Source organism: Culicoides brevitarsis, chromosome 1, assembly GCF_036172545.1.
Source record: "Culicoides brevitarsis isolate CSIRO-B50_1 chromosome 1, AGI_CSIRO_Cbre_v1, whole genome shotgun sequence".
Classification (NCBI taxonomy): Eukaryota; Metazoa; Arthropoda; class Insecta; order Diptera; family Ceratopogonidae; genus Culicoides; species Culicoides brevitarsis.
In genome coordinates, this window is record NC_087085.1 from 39174643 (window position 1) to 39192435 (window position 17793).

Below are 17793 nucleotides of genomic sequence, written 5' to 3' on the forward strand. Positions count from 1 at the left end.
GGCGAACGATTTTCCGCATCCTTCGAAATCACAGACAAATTGTTTTTCTCCATGGCGTAACATGTGAGACTAAAATAAAAAATTTTTAATTAAGTTTTGAAGTTTTATGATGAATTTTTGAGAATTTTTTTAAAAAATTAATTCAATCTTAAATTATGGTAAAATCTCAAAAATTTATAAATTAAAAAAAACAAGATTTGTTTTTAAATTATTGGTAAAATTTCAAAAATTTACAAAATTAAATGTTTAATTTTTTTTTAATTATTTTTCAAAAATAATTACATATTTTTTTTTTTAAATTTTAAAAATTAAAAAAAATTTTTTTTGACAAAATTAAAAAATTTTAAGTTTAATTTAATTTTAAAATTCTAAAAATTAAAATTTTTAAAATTTTAAAAATTAAAATGATATTTTTGAACAAAATTAAAAATTTTTAAAGTTCAATTTAATTTTTAAATCTAAAAATTTAAAACTTTTATTGAATTTTAAAAATTAAAATAATATTTTTAAACAAAATTAAAAATTTTTAAAGTTTAATTTAATTTTTAAAAATTTTAAAACTTTTATTAAAAAATTCTAAAAATTAAATTGTTGAATTTTGAACATATTTTAACGTTAATTTTAATTTTTTTTTTATAAATGGACACTAAATATAAATTAAAAAAAAAAATTAAGTAAATTGTAGGAATTTGAAAAGATTTTTTTATTTTTTTTTTTTTTGCCTGATTTAAAAAAAATCGACGTGATAAATTTTTAAATTAATTTAAATATTTTTTTTTTTTCATAAATGTTTACCTTCAGATATGTTATTGTCTTGCACTTTGCTCCACAAACTTGACAAAACAAGTTAGCTTGTTCCTTTTGATGATATTTTTCGTGATCTTTCCATTTCCTCAGCGACGTAAAATGTTTTCCACAAACCGAGCAATCATTTTCTTCGCGATCACGACTAAAAAATAAAATTTTTTGATAAATTCTATTTGAAAAAATCTAAAAATTGCGAAAAACTTACTCAATAATTTTAGAATAACCCGAATCAACGACTCCGTGTTTTTCGTATCGATGCCTCATGAGAGCAAATCTCGACTCCTTAATTAAGCCACAAATTTCACAAATCGAGTGCACTTTATAATGCATGTAATGTTTCGCAATTTCCTCGGTATTTGCCTGTTTCGGAGGATGTTTATACCTTTTTTTCGTGGTTTGACCGCCGGAGTTTTTAAATTCGCCCTTTTCGTCGAAATGTAAATTCCGGAAATGGCTCAAAAGGAAACCTTTCGTCACAAAATCCTTTCCGCAATAATGACAAAAGACTGAACCATCGGGAATTTGCTTGTGAATGCGTCTTATGTGCAAATTTCGGTTTTGTACTGCGGCGAAAGTTTTTCCACAAATGTTGCATTCTAAGGTTCCTTTGCTTTTGCCGCCGCCTTCTTTGTAGCTGTGAAGCATTTCGTAATGATATTTCAAGTCGGATTCGGATTTCATGTTGGTGTAACAAACGGTGCAGGTGACAGAATCTGTAGAAATTGAGCCATTTTGCATTTTTTCCTTTTGCATGTTGTAGAGATATTCGCGGAATTTGACTTGATGCACGCGCGAATAATGTTCCCGCAGTTTGTTGGGAGCTGTTTGTGTAGCGAAGCAAATTTTGCAGTCAAGATCGTCTTCTTCAGCACAGTGACCAGCTAAAAATATAAAAAATAAATTAATAAATTTATTTAAATAATTTTAAAATATTTGAAAAAAAAATTAAGTTTTAATAAATTTTCCTAATTTTTAAATATTTTATTTTTTTCAAATATTTTTATACATTTAAAAACATGGTTAATTTTTCTATAACTTTAAATTTAAATAATTAATTTTTTTTAATTTTATTTTTTTTTAATTAAGTAGAAATATTTTTTTGCTTTCAAAATAATTTTTAATTTTATGAAATAATTTTTAAATAAATTTTTTTTTTTTTTGATTTTTTTATTAATTTTTTTATATTTAATTTTTTATTTTATTTCTTATTTTTTTTAAATTTATTTTGACAAACTTTTTAATAATTTTCTTTCTAAATAACTAAAAATTATTTTTTTTTAATTTATTTTGGAATAATTTTTGACATTTTTTTTAATTTTAAATTTTTTTAAAAAGTTTTTATTTAATTTTAAAAGAATAATTATAAATAAAACTTACCAACATGCCTCCGAATATTTGACTTTGTCCTCGTTTTGCCGCAAATCTTACAAGTTTTGGCCTCATCTTTATAATAATTTTTCTTTGGGCGCAAGAAATTTTGTGACTCGTCTTCTTCCTCAGTTAATTCTTCTTTTTTCACTTTTCTCCGTGAAATTTTTCCATTTTTCTTCGATTCCTTGATCTTTTTGTACCTTCGTTCGCTGTAAACTCCAAAAATGTATTTTGATCCTTGAAATTGGGGAATATTCGGAATTTCTTCTTGTTTAATAAAGTACGAATTTGCCTCTTTAGTGTCTGTAGTTTCGACTTTCGGACAGTCAATTTCTGAAAATTTATCATCAAAATCATTGTTGTTGTTACTCGAGATCGATTCTGTCTTGATTTGGTCTTCAGAAATCCAAGAAATGTCTTTTTTCATCCGTTTTGGCACGTAAATCCAATCATTTTTCAGAATTCCAGGCAAATATAATTTTTCTACGATAATTTTTAATTTTTTAACAAGAAATTCAGTTTCTTCCGAGCTCTCCCTGCAAATTTTTGTTGAACGTTGCTGCGTGTAAAGTGCTTCGTATCCTTCGGAAGTCTCAGGTTTTACGTCTAAAAGAGTGAAATCCCTCTCCAATTCATCAGTTGGTCCATTCAAGTCAATCGGGAAAGGCAAATGATTTGCACAGCAAACGATGAAGGAAGTCAGATGCAAAAAGCGAGATCGGCAAACTGGACAGCAAAAAACTCTCTGAGGTAAGGTTGATTCTTCTGCTGTTCGTGATGTTTCGGTATAAAAATTGCGATTTACGGGCAAAAGCTCCGGAAAATCTGCGAGATTTTGGAAAAGGGACATGACGAATATTTTTCAAAATAGAAGAAAAATAACAAAACGACGAAATGTCAAGACTGTCAATTTTGGGGTTGTTCATAGATGACGACACATTTTTAAAAAAATTATTAAAAATAAATAAATAAATTTAATTTCACAAAATTTATTGAAATAAATAAAATTAAAATCAGTCAAAACATTTTAAATTTTTACAAAAAAAAAAAAAAAATAAATAAATAATTTAGTAAATAATATTTTTTAAAATAATTTTTAATAGATTTTTAAAGCAAGAGTAGGATTACAAAAAAAAGGATTCTCAAATTTTCAAAAATATGTAAAATATTCCTGAAGTTTTCGAACTAAAATAAATATATTTTTTTTATAAATTAATTTTATAAATTTTTAACAAAGAATCACTAATTTATTATTTTTTTTATTTATTTATTAAATATTTCAAATCATTTTGAGCCTCAAAATAAATAATATTGTTAATTTTTCAATCTTTTTAATATTTTTAAAGAGCTTCAGTATTTAATGAGTATTTTAATTTTATTTATAAGAGTATTTAATGTAATTTTAGATTTTTTAAAAAATCTTTAGACAAATTTTTTCAACAAAAAAAAATTATATTATTTTCCCAACAACTTTTTTGAAATTTGAAAATTTTTTCCATTTTAAATTTTTTTTATTTATTTATTATTTTTTTGAAAATTAGTCCAAAACTTCAAATTTTTAACGAATTTTAGTTCTTTTTGAAATTTCCAAATTTTCGGTAAAATAATTAAAATTTTAAATTAATTTAAATTTTATAAAAATTACAAAATATAACGAAAAGTATAGATGTTCAATTTTGATGTTTTATAGTATTTTTTTTTTTTGCAAGTTGTTACAGATAAAATACTCTTTTGAGTAACCTCTTAAGTTTAAGGGTTCAAACTTTTTCAATGACGTCAAATGACGTACATGTTTTAATTATCTTTCATCAAATTCTTTAAAAAGATGAATTTCAATCAATCAAGAGTATAAAAGTTCATGGTAGAATAAGGACCAATTTCAGTTTATTGTCCAACGTGAACAAGAGATAACCGCAAAAATGTATCAATATCTTCTCGCGATTTTATTCTTCGTATATTTTGCAATTTCTTGCATCCAAATTTGGATCTTAAAAGCCCTTAAAGGAATGCCGTGTGTCCCGACATTCCCGATCATTGGAAGTGCTCTCAGACTATACTCTAAAGACGGTAGAGAAATTTTCAACAAAGTGAACAATGAGTTTAAGCAGTCCGGAGGAAAATTTATGTTGTTTCTCGGAAATCGTTTGTTTGTAGTTATGTCGGACCAAAAAGACATTAAAGCAATTTTGACGAACCCAAAGATGATAGATCGACCCATTGAGTATCACTTTTTCAAAACTTGGCTTGGAGACAGTATTTTTACGGCCGATGGTGATGCATGGAAACCAAAACAGAAGCAATTATATCCGTTCTTGAATATGAAATTTGTTCAAAATGCACTTCCTGTTTTTGAACATCATTGTGAAAATTTAATTAAGTCCTTGAAAAATAATGTAAAAGTAGAATTTGATATTTATCACAAGGTTGAATCATTTGCAATGGATGTCATCATTGAACTTACACTTGGAAATCGGAATAATTCGCATGAAAATCCGACTAATTTTCAATATTATCTTCATGAGTAAGTTTTGTTTTAATTTTAACTTTTTTTCTTTAATTTTATTTTAAACTTTTTAGATTTTTTTCGTCTTTTCCAAACATATTTAAAAAAAAATTATAATTTTTAATTAAAATTGATAATTTTTATTTCAAGAAATACAAAAATTACCATATGGCGAGTGGTACATCCGATCTACAGAAATGATTTTCTGTATTCTTTCACACGCAAATGTAAAGAAAGCCAACGGATGACAAAAGAAATGCGAGCCTACATCCAGGAGGCAATTGAAAGAACGAAGAAAAATGACTTTTTACCCTTAGAACATCGAAAAACTATAATCGATAACATCTGCAACCTAAGTCAAAGTACCCTTCCAATGAGTGATGTAGAGATGCAAAACGACCTTCTTTTTATAATTTTTGCTGTAAGTATTTTTATTTGACTTTTTTTTACTTTTGAAATTAATCGAGAATTGTGAGAAATTTAAAAAAAAACTTCCTTATAATTAACTTTTCTGAGTTCTGAATTAGTTACATTTTAAAATCTGAATCACAAGAGCAAAAAATTTTACTACCTTTATTTTGATGACTGATGAGAATCCACATGAAAACGCATTTTTGTAAAAAAAAAGGTTATTGTTTTAGCTACTCTCATTCTACAACAAAGAAGCACACAAAAAATTTGTTAACTTTTTTTGCTTCCTTGCTACTCAACTTGCTTTATTTATTCATCGAAATGTTAAAAAAAATTATTAAATTAAAACTATATATTTGCAAAAGATTTATTGAGAGTTCATTGTCACGGTCATTCAAGGGCTTATTTTGTGCACTTAGTTTTTTTTTTAATATTTTTGCAAAGTAAACGAGAAAAAATTAATTAAAAATTAGCAAGCAGTATGAATCGTTTTTTTTTAATTCAACAGACAGTTTCTTGCATACAAATTTATTTAAATGAGTATGTCTTTTTTTTATTTCAGGGGTTTGACACAATGTCTTCTTCGGTATCTTTCCTCACTTACTGCTTGGCCAAATATCCAGAAGTTCAGGAAAAAGTTTATCAAGAAATCAAGGAAAATATTAATCCAGATGAGCCTCTTACCGTTCAAACATTGAACACACTAAAATACACGAATTTGGTCATAAAAGAAGCTCTAAGGATGTATACACCTGCCCCATCAGTTATTCGTTCTAATTCGGTTCCTTTCGAACTAAGTATATATAAAAAACTTGTAAAAAAAATCTTAACTATTTAATATTTAAAATTTTGTTAAAAATTTAGATGGATACAACTATCCTGCCGATACCACGTTCATTCTAAGCCTCTACAATGCACACCATAATCCCGAAAACTATGAAGATCCCGAAAAATTCTTACCAGAAAGACATGATGTTATTAAGAGCTCAGAAAATAATAACATTTTCAATTTTGTTGCTTTTGCGCCAGGAGTACGCGGATGTCGAGGTAAAGCTTTCAAAATATTTCAGAACTCTTCAATTGTTTTCTTTCCTTTTTTTAGGTAACAAAATTGCAGAATATCAATTGAAAACATTTGTCGTTAAAATGTTAAATTCATATAAAATTGCTTTGAAAGAAGGTTTTGAGCCGGAGCTTTCATGGGATATTGTGTTAAAGCCTTACAACGGAATATGGATCAACTTGAGTGCCCGCAATTAAATTAAAAAGTTTTCGCATTTTTTTTTTTCATTGTTAACGCAAAACATTAACCATGGCAATGAAACTCGGAGAAGATCACGCAGCAACTATTCTCGAAATAATTTTGCTTATTAAGGGCTCATAGCCTTCAACAAACTACCATCTAAAATCAAACACTAATCTAATTATTTAAAATGAAACTGAAGGAACTTTTATTGCAAAATTACTCATCTCAATTGTAGAATACTCTCTTTTTGGGCAGCAGACTAATCAGGACATTCTTCCCTGTCAGTCAATCATCATCATGAATCGTTTGGCTGATCTTTTTATTTACTGTGTAAACCTATACGCTCCTGAAATCATCTTCAAACTAAAGTGCAATTCTTATACTAAGAGAGTAAAAGTCAAGTTAAGAGTTAACTTACGTCAGAGCAATTTTTTATAGAATAAATTGATCATAATCCCAAGAATGTCATAATAACAGAATACTAATTGAATTATTCCTAAGCTTAAGCTTTTCAATCAAAGAATATTATATGCTGGGTAAGAATAATTAGGTTAATGAACTTTTTTTCAACAGTATACATATAAGATCCATTTTTTGTCGCCCCTCCTTTAATTTTGTCGAAAAAATTCAGGGGAAAAAATAAAAATTAAATTAAAAATTTAAATATTTTTGACATTTTCTGGAATTTTTAATTGAAAAATTACTGTTGTCAATAAAATAATACAAAAAACAAAGGAAATTCGCTTTGATAGGACTTTTCAATTGAAATGTAGAAGAAAATTTTTTTCAAGTCACGTGACCAAAATATTTTTTTTTTTCAAAATTTTTTATTTTGTGAGAATTAAAAAATATTTAGAGCAAAATATTGATTTCAATAATATTACAATATATTGCCCATATATATATTGAACAATTTTATTGTCCATATTTTATTTAAACAATAACTTATGTATGGCAATATATTGCAATATATTTTATTGACAATATTATCGTTCCAATCACTGCTAAAGACGATGGAAAGTTACAGAGTATATTTATTTGTTTATTGAAATCAAAAGTTTTTTAACCTCTAAAAGGTTCTTACTAATACATGGGTATGCTAATTTTTATCACATACTAAAAGAATAATTAGGTTAATCAACTTTTTTTCAACAGTATAAAATATCAAGATGCAATAAGAACCGATTTCAGTATATTGTACGACGTGAATAAGAAATAACCGCAAAAATGTTTCAATATCTTCTCGCGACTCTTATCTTCGTTTATTTCATACTTCCTTGCTTCCAATTTTGGACCTTGAAAAAGCCCCTTAAAGGCATGCCGTGTTTCCCAACATTCCCGATTATTGGAAGTGCTCTTAGCTTTTACTCTAAAGACGGTAGAGGTGTTTTCAACAAAATAAATAATAAATTTAAAAAGTGCGGGGGAAAATTTAATTTTTTCCTCGAAAACCGTTTATATGTATATATGTCGGAGAATGCAGACATCAAAGCAATTTTGACAAACCCAAACATGACAGATCGCACTATTGAATATTACTTCTTCAAAAAATGGCTTGGCGAGAGTATTTTTACGGCCAATGGTGATGCATGGAAACTAAAAACTAAGCAATATTATCCGTTTTTCAATATTAAATTTGTTCAAAATGCATTTCCCGTTTTTGAGCATCACAGTGAAAATTTAATTGAGTCTATGAAAAATAATACAGGAATCGATTTTGATATTTATCACAAAGTTGATTCGTTCGCAATAGATGTCATCATTGAACTTACACTTGGAATTCGAAATAATTCGCACGAAAATCCTACAAATTTTCAACATTATCTTCATGAGTATGTTTTATCTTATTCTAAACTTCTTATAAAGGATTTTATTTCTTTTAATTAATTTATACTTTTAATAGATTCTTTTTTCTTTTTCAAGCATATTTTTAAAATATATATTTTTTTCAAGAAATTCGAAAACTACTGTATGGCGTATGTTTCATCCGGTCTTCAGATATGATTTTTTGTTTTCCTTCACACACAAATGTAAAGAAGGCCAACGGATGATAAAAGAATTCCGAGCCTACATCCAAGAGGCAATTGAAAGAACGAGGAAAAAAGGACTTATGGATCATCGAAAAACCCTGATCGATATTGACTGCAGTATAAGTCAAAGCACACTTCCAATGAGTGATGTAAAAATACAAGATAACCTTCTTTCTACTATATATGGTGTAAGTCTTTATATTTGGTTTAAACTAAAAAAAAATTGAATCTAATCACATAGTGGGAAATTTGGGCATTTTTAGGGTTCAAAATAAAAGTTTTCTTTCCTTTAATTTTTATTCTTTCAAGATTATTTTTCGAAAAAATTACAAAAAGTTGAAAAGCTGTCATGAAAACTTTAGGCTTTTATTTGAGACTCTAAGGATTTTAAAAATGCTCAAATTTTCTACTTTTCATGTGTTTTTAATTTACAGGGATTTGGCACAATGTCTTCTTCGGTATCTTTCCTCACTTTCTGCTTAGCCAAATATCCAGAAGTTCAGGAGAAAGTTTATCAGGAAATCAAGGAAAATATTAATCCAAATGAGCCACTTACCATTCCAACATTGAACACACTAAAATACACGAATTTGGTCATAAAAGAAGCTCTAAGGATGTATACACCTGCCCCTTCAGTACTTCGTTCTAATTCAGAACCTCTTGAACTAAGTATAAATAAGAAACTTTTAAAAAAATTCTTGATTAATATTTAAAAAATCCTTTAAAATTCAGATGGATACACTTATCCTGCAAACACATCTTTCGTTCTAAGCCTCTACAATGCACATCATAATCCCGAAAACTATGAAGATCCTGAAGAGTTCTTGCCAGAGAGACATGATGTTAGCGAGAACTCAGAAAATAACATTCACAATTTTGTTGCTTTTGCGCCAGGAGCTCGCGGATGTCGAGGTAAAATCTAGAATTTTATTATTTTAGTTATTTTAGAACTCTTTAATTGTTTTTTTATAGGTAACAAAATTGCAGAATATCAGTTGAAAACATTTGTCGTTAAAATGTTAAATTCATATAAAATTGGTTTGAAAGAAGGTTTTGAGCCGGAGCTTTCATGGGATATTATTCTGAAACCTTACAATGGAATATGGATCAACTTGAGTGCCCGCAATTAAATTAAGAAATTTTCATATTTTTTTCATTGTTAACGCAGTACATTTACCACGGATATGAAACTTGGAGAAGATCACGCACCAACTATTCTCGAAATAATTTTGTTCATTAAGGGCTCATAGCCTTCAACAAACACTTGTTCTTCTAATTATTTAAAATGAAACTGAAGGAACTCTTATTGCAAAATCAATTATTTAACTGTAGAAAACACTCTTTCAGAGCAGCAGAATAACCAGGATACGATGTATCCTCTATGTCATTCATGAATCTGATATTTTTACTATGAAAACCTATACGCTCTCAAAGTAAGCTTCAAACTAAAGGACAATTCTCATAAAAAGATAGTAAAAGTTAAGTTAAGTCAAAGACAAAAATTTACTGTGCAATTGTTTATAAAATAAATTGATCATTATCCTAAGAATGTCAAAATAATAGAATACTTATTCAATTATTCTTTAACTTAAGCTTTTTAGTCAAAAAAAATTATAGAATCTTTGACTCAATTTAAGCTTAAATTGTATTCAAAAGATTTTTAACCTTCAATTAACAATTAACATATGTTATTAAGTACTTTTGTATGTTTTGTTAATTTTTATCTTTTATCACATACTTATACAATAATTAGGTTAATTAACTTTTTTTCAACAGTATAAAAGATCATCGTACAATAAGGACCACTTTCAGTTTATTGAACGACGTGAACAAGAAATAACCGCAAAAATGTTTCAATACCTTCTCGTGATTCTTTTCTTCGTTTATTTAATAGTTTCTTGCATTCAAATTTGGATCTTAAAAAAACCCCTTAAAGGTATGCCGTGTTTTCCAACATTCCCGATCATTGGAAGTGCTCTCAGCTTATACTCTAAAGATGGTAGAGAATTTTTCAACAAAATGAATAATCAATTCAAGAAGTGCGGAGGAAAATTTCATTTTTTTCTCGAAAATCGTTTATATGTATATATGTCGGAACAGAAAGACATCAAAGCTATTTTAACGAGTCCAAAGATGTTAGATCGCCCCATTGAGTATCACTTTTTTAAAACATGGCTTGGTGAAAGTCTTTTTACGTACAATAGTGAAGCATGGAAACTAAAACAGAAGCAATACTATCAGTTTTTCAATATGAAATTAATCCAAAATGCACTTCCCGTTTTTGAGCATCACAGTAAAAATCTAATTGAATCCATGAAAAATAATTCAGGGGTCGATTTTGATATTTTTCCAAAATTGGAATCGTTTGCGATGGATGTCATCAACGAACTTACACTTGGAAATCGGAATAATTCGCACGAAAATCCTACAAATTTTCAACATTATATTAATGAGTATGTTTCACCATTTCATAAATTTCCTCTAATTTTCTATTTTTTTTTTCAAGAAACACAAAAATTACTATATGGCGTACGCTTCATCCGATATATAGAAATGATTTTCTGTATTCCTTCACTAGTCAATATAAAGAAAGCCAACGAATGACAAAAGAGTTGCGAAACTACATCCAAGAGGCAATAGAAAGAACGAGGAAAAAGGGATTATTGACTTTAGAGCATCAAAAAACCATCGTAGATAATTTCTGCAGTTTAAGTCAAGGCACCCTGACATTGAATGATGCACAGATTCAAAACGACCTTCTTTCTGTAATTTTTGGTGTAAGTAATTTTATTTTTTTTATTTTATTTTTATTTTTATACAGTTGGTTTAAAAAACTTCCCTGAATATGTTTGAAGTTTAATTTGAAGTTAAAGCTCAAAAAAATACCGATGTCCCGTTTTAAATTCTGAACTACGTAGCAGTAGTAGTTTTTTTTTATGTATTTTTAATTCACAGGGATTCGACACAATGGCTTCTTCGCTAGCTTTCCTCACTTTCTGCTTAGCCAAATATCCAGAAGTTCAGGAGAAAGTTTATCAGGAAATCAAGGAAAATATTAATCCAGATGAGCCACTTTCCATTCCAACATTGAACACACTAAAATACACGAATTTGGTCATAAAAGAAGCTCTAAGGATGTATACACCTGCCCCATCAGTAGCTCGTACTAATTCGGATCCTTTCGAACTAAGTATGTATGAAAAACTTGTAAAAAAATACTTGAGGGTTAAAAAAAAATCGTTAAAAATTTAGATGGATACACTTATCCTGCAAATACAACCTTCGCATTAGGCCTCTACAATGCACATCATAATCCTGAAAACTATGAAGATCCCGAAAAATTCTTGCCAGAGAGACATGATGTTATCAAGAGCTCAGAGAATAATAACATTTTCAGTTTTGTCTCATTTGTACCAGGAATTCGCAGATGTCGAGGTAAAATCTTTTAGTAATTTTAGAACTAAAATTGTTTTTGTTTTTCTTTTTATAGGTAACAAAATTGCAGAATATCAGTTGAAAACATTTGTCATTAAAATGTTAAATTCATATAAAATTGGTTTGAAAGAAGGTTTTGAGCCGGAGCTTTCATGGGATGTTATTCTGAAACCTTACAATGGAATATGGATCAACCTGAATGCTCGCAATTAATTTAAGAAATTCTCATATCTTCAAACTAAAGTAATGAACCTTAATATTCCGAAGTATTCTAACGGCCAAAAAAATAAGTTTACAGTAAAATCTGCTCAAACTTGGAACAACCTCCCGCTTAACATTAAGAGAGAGGATAAGTTTGAAAAATTTCAGAAGTTAACATATGAACATTTCTCGAGGTAGAAAATTATAGTCAGTCTGTATTATGAACCAGTCTTGATAGAATTTATCCAATTATTTTAAGCGTTTTAAAATCAAAATTTATATCTTCTTGGGTAGAACACATGCATGATTATTCTATAGTCAAGAAGCTCTTGGTTACACATTTGGTTAGCAGTTTCAGAAAGTTTCTGAAGAAAAATGTGTAATCTTAAGAGATTCTTTTTGCCCAGAGTAATTTTGTTAGTTTGCCCAAATCTATAATTTATTCTGATATACTAGAATAAAAAGAATGAATATAATGTTATCAAAAAAAACGAATTCATTTAAATATGAAAATAAATAAATAAATAAATAAAGTATAATCCTCTTATTACGATAGATAAGTCAAAGCGAGATATTGACTGTGAATTTTTTTGTTAAATAAATTGATCATAATGCCAAGAATTTCATAATAACAGAATATATACCAATTAAAACATTCCTTAACTTAAGCTTTTCAGTCAAAGCAAATTATAGAATTTTGGCTCAATTTCAAGCTTAATTTGTAATCAAAAGTTTTTTGACCTTCAAAAAGTACTTAACTACATAATAACACATGGTTAGTTAATTTTTATCTTTTATCACATACTTAAAGAATAATTAGGTAAATCAACTTTTTTTCAACAGTATAAAATATCAAGATGCAATAAGAACCACTTTCAGTTTATTAAACGACGTGAACAAGAAATTACCGCAAAAATGTTTCAATACCTTCTCGTGATTTTTTTCTTCGTTTATTTAATAATTTCTTGCATTCAAATTTGGACCTTGAAAAAGCCCCTTAAGGGCATGCCGTGTTTTCCGACATTTCCGATCATTGGAAGTGCTCTCAGCTTATACTCTAAAGATGGTAGAGATACTTTCAACAAATTGAATAATAAATTTAAAAAGTGCGGGGGAAAATTTCATTTTTTCCTCGAAAACCGTTTATATGTATATATGTCGGAAAAGGAAGACATCAAAGCTATTTTGACGAATCCAAAGATGCTAGATCGCCCCATTGAATTTGACATTTTCAAAGCATGGCTTGGTGAAAGTCTTTTTACGTACAATGGTGATGCATGGAAATTAAAACATAAGCAATACTTTCAGTTTTTCAATATGAAATTTGTTCAAAATGCACTTCCCGTATTCGAGCATCACAGTGAAAATTTAATTGAGTCCATGAAAAAAAATTCAGGGGTCGAATTTGATATTTTTCCAAAATTGGAATCGTTTGCGATGGATGTCATCAACGAGCTTATACTTGGAAATCGGAATAATTCGCATAAATATTCTACAAACTTTCAAAATTCAATTCACGAGTAAGTATGTTTTATCTAAATTTGAATTTTGATTACTTGTCTCAAATGTTTTTCCTAATTTTTTTTCTTGTCTTATTTATTATTCTCTTATATATTATTTACTTTATATGCATATTAAAAAAAATATATATGTATAAATATTTTTAAGAAACACAAAAATTTCTATATGGCGTATGCTACATCCAGTCTTCAGATATGATTTTTTGTTTTCCTTCACACGCAAATGTAAAGAAAGCCAACGGATGATTAAAGAGTTGCGAGCCTACATCCAAGAAGCAATTAAAAGAACGAAGAAAAAGGGATTTTTACCTATTGAGCATCAAAAAACCATCGTAGATAATTTCTGCAGCTTAAGTCAAAGCACACTGCCAATTAATGATGAAGAAATACAAAACAACCTTCTTACTATAATTTTTGCTGTAAGTCCTTCATATATTTTTTTTTATTTTACTAAAATAAGAGCTAAAAGTTCTTATTATAAGTGTATTAGTTCGACCGAGCATTGATAAATTTTATATTTTGTTTTTAAAAACTTTAAATCTTATTTTTAAATTTCATTTATAAAAAAAAAAAAATGTTGAATTTTTGTCTTTCTTAAATTTTGATACTATATGTTTTTAATTTACAGGGATTTGACACAATGTCTTCTTCGCTATCTTTCCTCACTTTCTGCTTAGCCAAATATCCAGAAGTTCAGGAGAAAGTTTATCAGGAAATCAAGGAAAATATTAATCCAGATGAGCCTCTTACCGTTCAAACATTAAACACACTAAAATACACGAATTTAGTCATAAAAGAAGCTCTAAGGATGTATACACCTGCCCCTTCAGTACTTCGTTCTAATTCAGAACCTCTTGAACTAAGTATAAATAAGAAACTTTTAAAAAAATTCTTGAATAATATTTAAAAAATCCTTTAAAATTTAGATGGATACACTTATCCTGCAAATACATCTTTCGTTTTAAGTCTCTACAATGCACACCTTAATCCTGAAAATTATCAAGATCCCGAAAAATTCTTGCCAGAAAGACATGACGTTATCAAGAGCTCAGAGAATAATAACATTTTTAGTTTTCTTTCTTTTGCACCAGGAGTACGCGGATGCCGAGGTAAAATCTTCAAGTAAATAATTTTGGATTTTATAATTGTTTTCTTTCCTTTTTATAGGTAACAAAATTGCAGAATATCAGTTGAAAACATTTGTCGTTAAAATGTTAAATTCATATAAAATTGGTTTGAAAGAAGGTTTTGAGCCGGAGCTTTCATGGGATATTGTGTTAAAGCCTTACAACGGAATATGGATTAACTTGAGTGCTCGCAATTAATTTTTAATCATTATTACCGCAATACATTAACCATGGCAATGAAACTCGGAGAAGATCACACTTCAGGAAGCATTGATCATACACCAACTATTCTCGAAATAATTTTGCTCATTAAGGGCTCATAGCCTTCAGCAGACTACCATCTAAAATCAAACACTTGTTCATCTAATTATTTAAAATGAAACTGAAGGAACTCTTATTGCAAAGTCACTTATGTAACTGAATAAAACACTCTTAAGAGCAGCAGAGTAACCAAGACACGATGCACCCCCATGTCATTCATGAATCGTTCATCTGATATTTTATACTGTGAAAACCTATACGCTCTGAAAATAAGCTTCAAATAAAAGGGCAATTCTCATACAAAGATAGTAAAAGTTAAATTAAGTCAAAGACAAAAATTCACTGTGCAATTGTTTATAAAATAAATTGATCACTATCCTAAGAATGTCAAAATAACAGAATACTAAATAAATTATTCTTTAACTTAAGCTTTTCAGTCAAAGAATGTTACAGAATCTTTGACTCAATTTAAGCTCAAATCGTTTAAATTGTATTCAAAAGATTTTTAACCTTCAATTAACAATTAACATATGTTATTAAGTACTTTTGTATGTTATGTTAATTTTTATCTTTTATCACATACTTATACAATAATTAGGTTAATTAACTTTTTTCAAAAGTATAAAAGATCATCGTACAATAAGGACCACTTTCAGTTTATTGAACGACGTGAACAAGAAATAACCGCAAAAATGTTTCAATACCTTCTTGCGACTTTTTTCTTCGTATATTTTGCAATTTCTTGCATCAAAATTTGGATCATAAAAAAATCTCTAAAAGGTATGCCAAGTTTTCCAACATTCCCGATAATTGGAAGTGCTCTCAGCTTATACTCCAAAGATGGTAGAGATATTTTCAACAAAGTGAACAATAAATTTAAAAAGTGCGGGGGAAAATTTCATTTTTTCCTCGAAAACCGTTTATATGTATATATGTCGGAAAAAGAAGACATCAAAGCTATTTTAACGAACCCAAAAATGATAGATCGCCCCATTGAATATCATTTTTTCAAAAAATGGCTTGGCGAATGTCTATTTACGTACAATGGTGAAGAATGGAAACTAAAACAGAAGCAATACTATCAGTTTTTCAATATAAAATTTGTTCAAAATGCACTTCCCATATTCAAGCATCATTGTGAAAATTTAATTGAGTCCATGAAACTTAATGCAGGAGTTGATTTTGATATTTTTCCAAAATTGGTATCGTTTGCGATGGATGTTAATAACGAACTTACACTTGGAAATCGGAATAATTCGCATGAAAATCCGACAAATTTTCAACATAATATGCATGAGTATGCTTTATCTTAAATCCTACGTTTTTTCCTTGCAATATTTTTTTTTTATTTAATTTTATTTTCAAGAAGCACAAAAATTACCATATGGCGTACGCTTCATCCGATATATAGAAATGATTTTCTGTTTTCCTTCACACGCAAATGTAAAAAAATCCAACGGATGATTAAAGAGTTGCGAGCCTACATCCAAGAGGCAATAGAAAGAACGAGAAAAAAGGGAATTTTACCTATTGAGCATCAAAAAACAATGGTTGATAATTTCTGCAACCTAAGTCAAAGCACCCTGACGTTGAATGATGCACAGATTCAAAACGACCTTCTTGCTGTAATATTTGGTGTAAGTAATTTAATTTTTTATTTTTATACAGTTGGTTTAAAAAACTTCCCTGAATATGTTTGAAGTTTAATTTGAAGTTAAAGCTCAAAAAAAAAATACCGATGTCCCGTTTTAAATTCTAAACCACGTAGCAGTAGTAGTTTTTTTTATTTTTTTAAATTCACAGGGATTCGACACAATGTCTTCTTCGCTAGCTTTCCTCACTTTCTGCTTAGCCAAATATCCAGAAGTTCAGGAGAAAGTTTATCAGGAAATCAAGGAAAATATTAATCCAGATGAGCCACTTTCCATTCCAACATTGAACACACTAAAATACACGAATTTGGTCATAAAAGAAGCTCTAAGGATGTATACACCTGCCCCATCAGTAGCTCGTACTAATTCGGATCCTTTCGAACTAAGTATGTATGAAAAACTTGTAAAAAATACTTGAAGGTTAAAAAAAAATCGTTAAAAATTTAGATGGATACACTTATCCTGCAAATACAACCTTCGCTTTAGGCCTCTACAATGCACACCATAATCCCGAAAACTATGAAGATCCCGAAAAATTCTTGCCAGAAAGACATGATGTTATCAAGAGCTCAAAAAACAACAACATTTTCAATTTTTTCGCTTTCGCTCCAGGAGTACGCGAATGCCGAGGTAAAATCTTCAAGTAAATAATTTTGGATTTTATAATTGTTTTCTTTCCTTTTTATAGGTAACAAAATTGCAAAATATCAATTGAAAACATTTGTGGTTAAAATGTTAAATTCATATAAAATTGGTTTGAAAGAAGGTTTTGAGCCGGAGCTTTCATGGGATGTTATTCTGAAACCTTACAATGGAATATGGATCAACTTGAGTGCCCGCAATTAATTTAAGAATTTCTCATATTTACAACGCAATACATTTTGTGAACACATATAATTGGGCACTGCCTGTTTGTGTTCCTTTTTGCTGGCTCTGCCAGCCATAAAATAAGGCCGTTCCAAATTTTTTCCGATGTTTAAAATAAAATAAAAAAAAAAAAATTTTGAAATACTGTTTCATACAAAATGCTAAAATTTCACGGATATAAAAATTTCATCGGAAATATTTTTAGAAAATCAAAAACATTTTTAAAAATTTTTGAAAATTCTTTGAAAAAGTAAGGAAAATGACCAAAAAATGGTGAATTTTGATGAAATTTTTAACACTTCAGGACGAATGGGGCAGGGGACAAAAACATCGATTACGCACTAACTATTTTAAAACTCGGA

The 17793-nt window shown here is 28.5% G+C and overlaps 6 protein-coding genes across 6 annotated transcripts in view; 5 read left to right on the plus strand and 1 right to left on the minus strand.

Moving 5' to 3' along the window:
* The window catches only part of LOC134837813 (zinc finger protein 780A-like), a 3183-nt gene extending 149 nt beyond the window's left edge, over nt 1–3034 (minus strand). Inside the window, exons 1-4 of the mRNA XM_063853202.1 lie at nt 2185–3034; nt 1013–1688; nt 796–949; nt 4–69 (exon numbers count right to left, since the gene is read on the minus strand). Coding sequence (XP_063709272.1) covers nt 4–69; nt 796–949; nt 1013–1688; nt 2185–3028 — 1740 coding nt within the window. The 5' untranslated portion in view covers nt 3029–3034. The remainder of the gene's footprint in view (nt 1–3; nt 70–795; nt 950–1012; nt 1689–2184) is intronic.
* A 1063-nt stretch (nt 3035–4097) lies between these two features.
* LOC134837814 (cytochrome P450 4d2-like) lies at nt 4098–6352 on the plus strand. The gene is made up of 5 exons (XM_063853203.1): nt 4098–4699; nt 4832–5102; nt 5655–5889; nt 5957–6139; nt 6195–6352. The coding sequence occupies exons 1-5, from the start codon at nt 4098–4100 to the stop codon at nt 6350–6352; spliced, it is 1449 nt and encodes a 482-aa protein (XP_063709273.1).
* A 1453-nt stretch (nt 6353–7805) lies between these two features.
* LOC134837815 (cytochrome P450 4d2-like) lies at nt 7806–9498 on the plus strand. The gene is made up of 5 exons (XM_063853205.1): nt 7806–8170; nt 8292–8556; nt 8803–9037; nt 9101–9280; nt 9341–9498. The coding sequence occupies exons 1-5, from the start codon at nt 7806–7808 to the stop codon at nt 9496–9498; spliced, it is 1203 nt and encodes a 400-aa protein (XP_063709275.1).
* Nucleotides 9499–10456: 958 nt separating this feature from the next.
* LOC134837816 (cytochrome P450 4d2-like) lies at nt 10457–12016 on the plus strand. Its single transcript, XM_063853206.1, has 5 exons — nt 10457–10821; nt 10875–11145; nt 11324–11558; nt 11621–11803; nt 11859–12016. The coding sequence occupies exons 1-5, from the start codon at nt 10457–10459 to the stop codon at nt 12014–12016; spliced, it is 1212 nt and encodes a 403-aa protein (XP_063709276.1).
* A 1143-nt stretch (nt 12017–13159) lies between these two features.
* On the plus strand, nt 13160–14849 carry LOC134837817 (probable cytochrome P450 4d20). The gene is made up of 4 exons (XM_063853207.1): nt 13160–13279; nt 14153–14387; nt 14451–14633; nt 14692–14849. The coding sequence occupies exons 1-4, from the start codon at nt 13160–13162 to the stop codon at nt 14847–14849; spliced, it is 696 nt and encodes a 231-aa protein (XP_063709277.1).
* Nucleotides 14850–16727: 1878 nt separating this feature from the next.
* LOC134837818 (cytochrome P450 4d2-like) lies at nt 16728–17410 on the plus strand. Its single transcript, XM_063853208.1, has 3 exons — nt 16728–16950; nt 17012–17194; nt 17253–17410. The coding sequence occupies exons 1-3, from the start codon at nt 16728–16730 to the stop codon at nt 17408–17410; spliced, it is 564 nt and encodes a 187-aa protein (XP_063709278.1).
* The last annotated feature ends 383 nt before the right edge of the window (nt 17411–17793 follow it).

What these genes read in the sequence shown, in the direction of transcription:
- LOC134837814 (XM_063853203.1), top strand. Translation starts at nt 4,098, where the DNA reads ATGTATCAATATCTTCTCGCGATTTTATTCTTCGTATATTTTGCAATT. An exon ending in TTTCAATATTATCTTCATGA is followed by an intron (nt 4,700 to 4,831) that starts GTAAGTTTTGTT and finishes TTTTATTTCAAG; the next exon opens with AAATACAAAAATTACCATAT. An exon ending in TTCTTTTTATAATTTTTGCT is followed by an intron (nt 5,103 to 5,654) that starts GTAAGTATTTTT and finishes TTTTTATTTCAG; the next exon opens with GGGTTTGACACAATGTCTTC.
- LOC134837815 (XM_063853205.1), top strand. Translation starts at nt 7,806, where the DNA reads ATGTCGGAGAATGCAGACATCAAAGCAATTTTGACAAACCCAAACATG. An exon ending in TTCAGAACCTCTTGAACTAA is followed by an intron (nt 9,038 to 9,100) that starts GTATAAATAAGA and finishes TTTAAAATTCAG; the next exon opens with ATGGATACACTTATCCTGCA. An exon ending in AGGAGCTCGCGGATGTCGAG is followed by an intron (nt 9,281 to 9,340) that starts GTAAAATCTAGA and finishes GTTTTTTTATAG; the next exon opens with GTAACAAAATTGCAGAATAT.
- LOC134837818 (XM_063853208.1), top strand. Translation starts at nt 16,728, where the DNA reads ATGTCTTCTTCGCTAGCTTTCCTCACTTTCTGCTTAGCCAAATATCCA. An exon ending in TTCGGATCCTTTCGAACTAA is followed by an intron (nt 16,951 to 17,011) that starts GTATGTATGAAA and finishes TTAAAAATTTAG; the next exon opens with ATGGATACACTTATCCTGCA. An exon ending in AGGAGTACGCGAATGCCGAG is followed by an intron (nt 17,195 to 17,252) that starts GTAAAATCTTCA and finishes TCCTTTTTATAG; the next exon opens with GTAACAAAATTGCAAAATAT.
- LOC134837817 (XM_063853207.1), top strand. Translation starts at nt 13,160, where the DNA reads ATGTCGGAAAAGGAAGACATCAAAGCTATTTTGACGAATCCAAAGATG. An exon ending in TTTTTACGTACAATGGTGAT is followed by an intron (nt 13,280 to 14,152) that starts GCATGGAAATTA and finishes TTTAATTTACAG; the next exon opens with GGATTTGACACAATGTCTTC. An exon ending in AGGAGTACGCGGATGCCGAG is followed by an intron (nt 14,634 to 14,691) that starts GTAAAATCTTCA and finishes TCCTTTTTATAG; the next exon opens with GTAACAAAATTGCAGAATAT.
- LOC134837816 (XM_063853206.1), top strand. Translation starts at nt 10,457, where the DNA reads ATGTCGGAACAGAAAGACATCAAAGCTATTTTAACGAGTCCAAAGATG. An exon ending in TTTCAACATTATATTAATGA is followed by an intron (nt 10,822 to 10,874) that starts GTATGTTTCACC and finishes TTTTTTTTCAAG; the next exon opens with AAACACAAAAATTACTATAT. An exon ending in AGGAATTCGCAGATGTCGAG is followed by an intron (nt 11,804 to 11,858) that starts GTAAAATCTTTT and finishes TTCTTTTTATAG; the next exon opens with GTAACAAAATTGCAGAATAT.